Source organism: Rattus rattus, chromosome 2 (genome assembly GCF_011064425.1).
Source record: "Rattus rattus isolate New Zealand chromosome 2, Rrattus_CSIRO_v1, whole genome shotgun sequence".
Lineage (NCBI taxonomy): Eukaryota > Metazoa > Chordata > Mammalia > Rodentia > Muridae > Rattus > Rattus rattus.
The window spans coordinates 181,193,548-181,195,862 of NC_046155.1; the positions used below are offsets into that span (position 1 = coordinate 181,193,548).

A 2,315-nucleotide genomic window follows, 5' to 3' on the forward strand; every position below is an offset into this window, starting at 1 on the left:
GTATAGTATTTACTTCATGGTAAAACACCCTAAATCCAGAAAAAACAGGAGAAAAGTATTTAGCATTTTGTTTTGTTTTCTTTTGTTTCAATTTTACTACCGTTACCCAATCAACCTAAAGTTTATCTAATTTTCACTAGCTTTTATAATTTAACTATTTTATATGATCATGCAAATATATAGCTTGCTGTATAATGAAAATGATTGGGTACATTCTTTTACTATCTTGTGTGAAAATGACTCCAATAATTATATACATATATTTATTCATTATATATATTTGTGTGTGTGTGTGTGTGTGTGTGTTTGAACACACTCATTTGCAGAACAGGGGTATGCATCCTTTCATGCAAAAGCCTCCACAGTTAATTATCATGTCTGTTACTATGCTGACATTTCTTTCAGAGAGATTTAATAACCATGTTAGATGTTACCAGAAGCTTTCAGTTCAGTTCTTGGCTAGAGTCTTTGGGAAATTATCTATTCCTTTTCAAGAGCAGGCAGAAGCTGAGTGCCCAAGAATCATGGCTCATGAGGAGAAAGGGATAAACAGTGGGGAAAAACGAAGCAGACATTGCAGCCACATTCACTAGAATCCAGCTGGGATTATACAAGAGAACTACTAAGACATGACATAGAGTAGAGATTGTGTAAAAGGAGACAAAAGTACTGACTAGGAGAAGGATTGTTTTGGTGGCTCTGGATGCAGGGGAGGATATGGAAGAAACATTCATTCTGGGGATTTGTTGCATCTTTTGCTTATGCCTATACAGGGTTAGAACCATGAAGCCACTGGTGTACAGCATGAGACCTAGGAAAATTATGTCAGGACCTGACACCAATGCTGCATACAGGATATCACTGGTTGGGTCATGACGAACAGAATAGCAGTATACATAAGATTTTAGGTTTATTGTACTTTCATTGTTATATTTTGCCCTCACATGCAAAAGATTAACAATGCTTATAATGAAAAATATCACCCAGTTCAGGTACACAGAATAACAAATATACTTGTGCACTTTTACTTTAAGCTTTGAACATCTGGAGTCCCTGGGACTGATGATGATGGCCTGGAATACACTGAGAAAGGAAGTGCTACCAATACAAACACTTTTACCTACTTTGTGAACAAAGAAAGTCAGTTTGCATCCAATATCATTGAGGAAATCTTTCAAGCCAAAAGCTGCAATTGTCTGGGGTAAGCCTTTGGAGAAAATTGTTAAGATGTTGGCTACACTTAACTGCATCAGAACACAGTCTATAGACCTCAACCTGTATCTTGTTAAGTAAAGAATCATACAGTGATAGAGGAGAAAGAAATTAGCCAAAACTCCAATCACAGTCTGAGACAAGATGATCACTCCTATAGACAGTTCACTGGCATTCATATGGTCAGTTCCTCCTCTCACTGAGGATACTAACTCAAAAGATAAGGCTGAGGCCACTTGTACTTTGTCACAGGATACACAACATTCTCTATCCTAAATATTCAATCTGTCATGTATCAGTGGTACATATGAAAGCTACTGAACGTGGCACAAAGTACTCAAATATTTGTATGTTCAAAGACACAGTGTCTCATTAATACTACAGGCACAAAATATCTAGTGTCTGAACCACAGCAATGAGCCTGTTGAAACAATTGGCCAATAATCAAATGGTATACATTTAACTTTGGGAAATACACATAAACCCATGCAAAATGTGGTTAGATGGCAACCAAATCAGTATTAGTTTAAGAACCCAGATAATTTCTTTATTGATACCCAAATAATGTGGTTTTCTAATTAAGGAAATAAAAATTGAATTTTGTAAATTAAGGGTATATTTGCAACATGCAATGTGATAAGGGACAACTTCTACCATTGACACTGGTAGATGTGGGATTACTATAATAATAGGCAGTACTGTTTAGAATATTTTTTGCTCAGAGCGAAATTTAGGAGTGAGAGAAAAGGATATCCCAAAGAACCCAATTTTCTGGTCAGTCTTCACATTTTTAGTTTCTTTGAGAATGTTTTCCAACATTTGAATACCGATTTGTGCCTAATGGTTGAAAGCTGAAAGAAATAATATTTATAAATGCCTTTATTTAAATGTCCACTGTTATGCGCTCAGAAAATTTTTCTTACATCTTAATCAATTTGTGTATTTTCAAACTCGCAATTTTTTTTCCCATTAATGACATTTTCAATCTGAGGTAGAGGAAATTTTGTTCAAATGAAATCTTTATTTACAAGAAACTCCATTGCTTTATGAAACACATTTTACTCCTTATTACAAACATAAGGTTATAATAGTTCTAAGCCTAG

General features: G+C 34.9%; 1 protein-coding gene across 1 annotated transcript; it reads right to left on the reverse strand.

The window, feature by feature from the left end:
- Nucleotides 1-315: 315 nt before the first annotated feature.
- LOC116892752 (vomeronasal type-1 receptor 4-like) lies at nucleotides 316-1,470 on the reverse strand. The gene has a single exon (XM_032894629.1). It carries the CDS (start codon nucleotides 1,389-1,391, stop codon nucleotides 477-479), a length of 915 nt encoding a protein of 304 aa, XP_032750520.1. The 5' UTR covers nucleotides 1,392-1,470; the 3' UTR covers nucleotides 316-476.
- Between the last annotated feature and the right edge of the window lie 845 nt (nucleotides 1,471-2,315).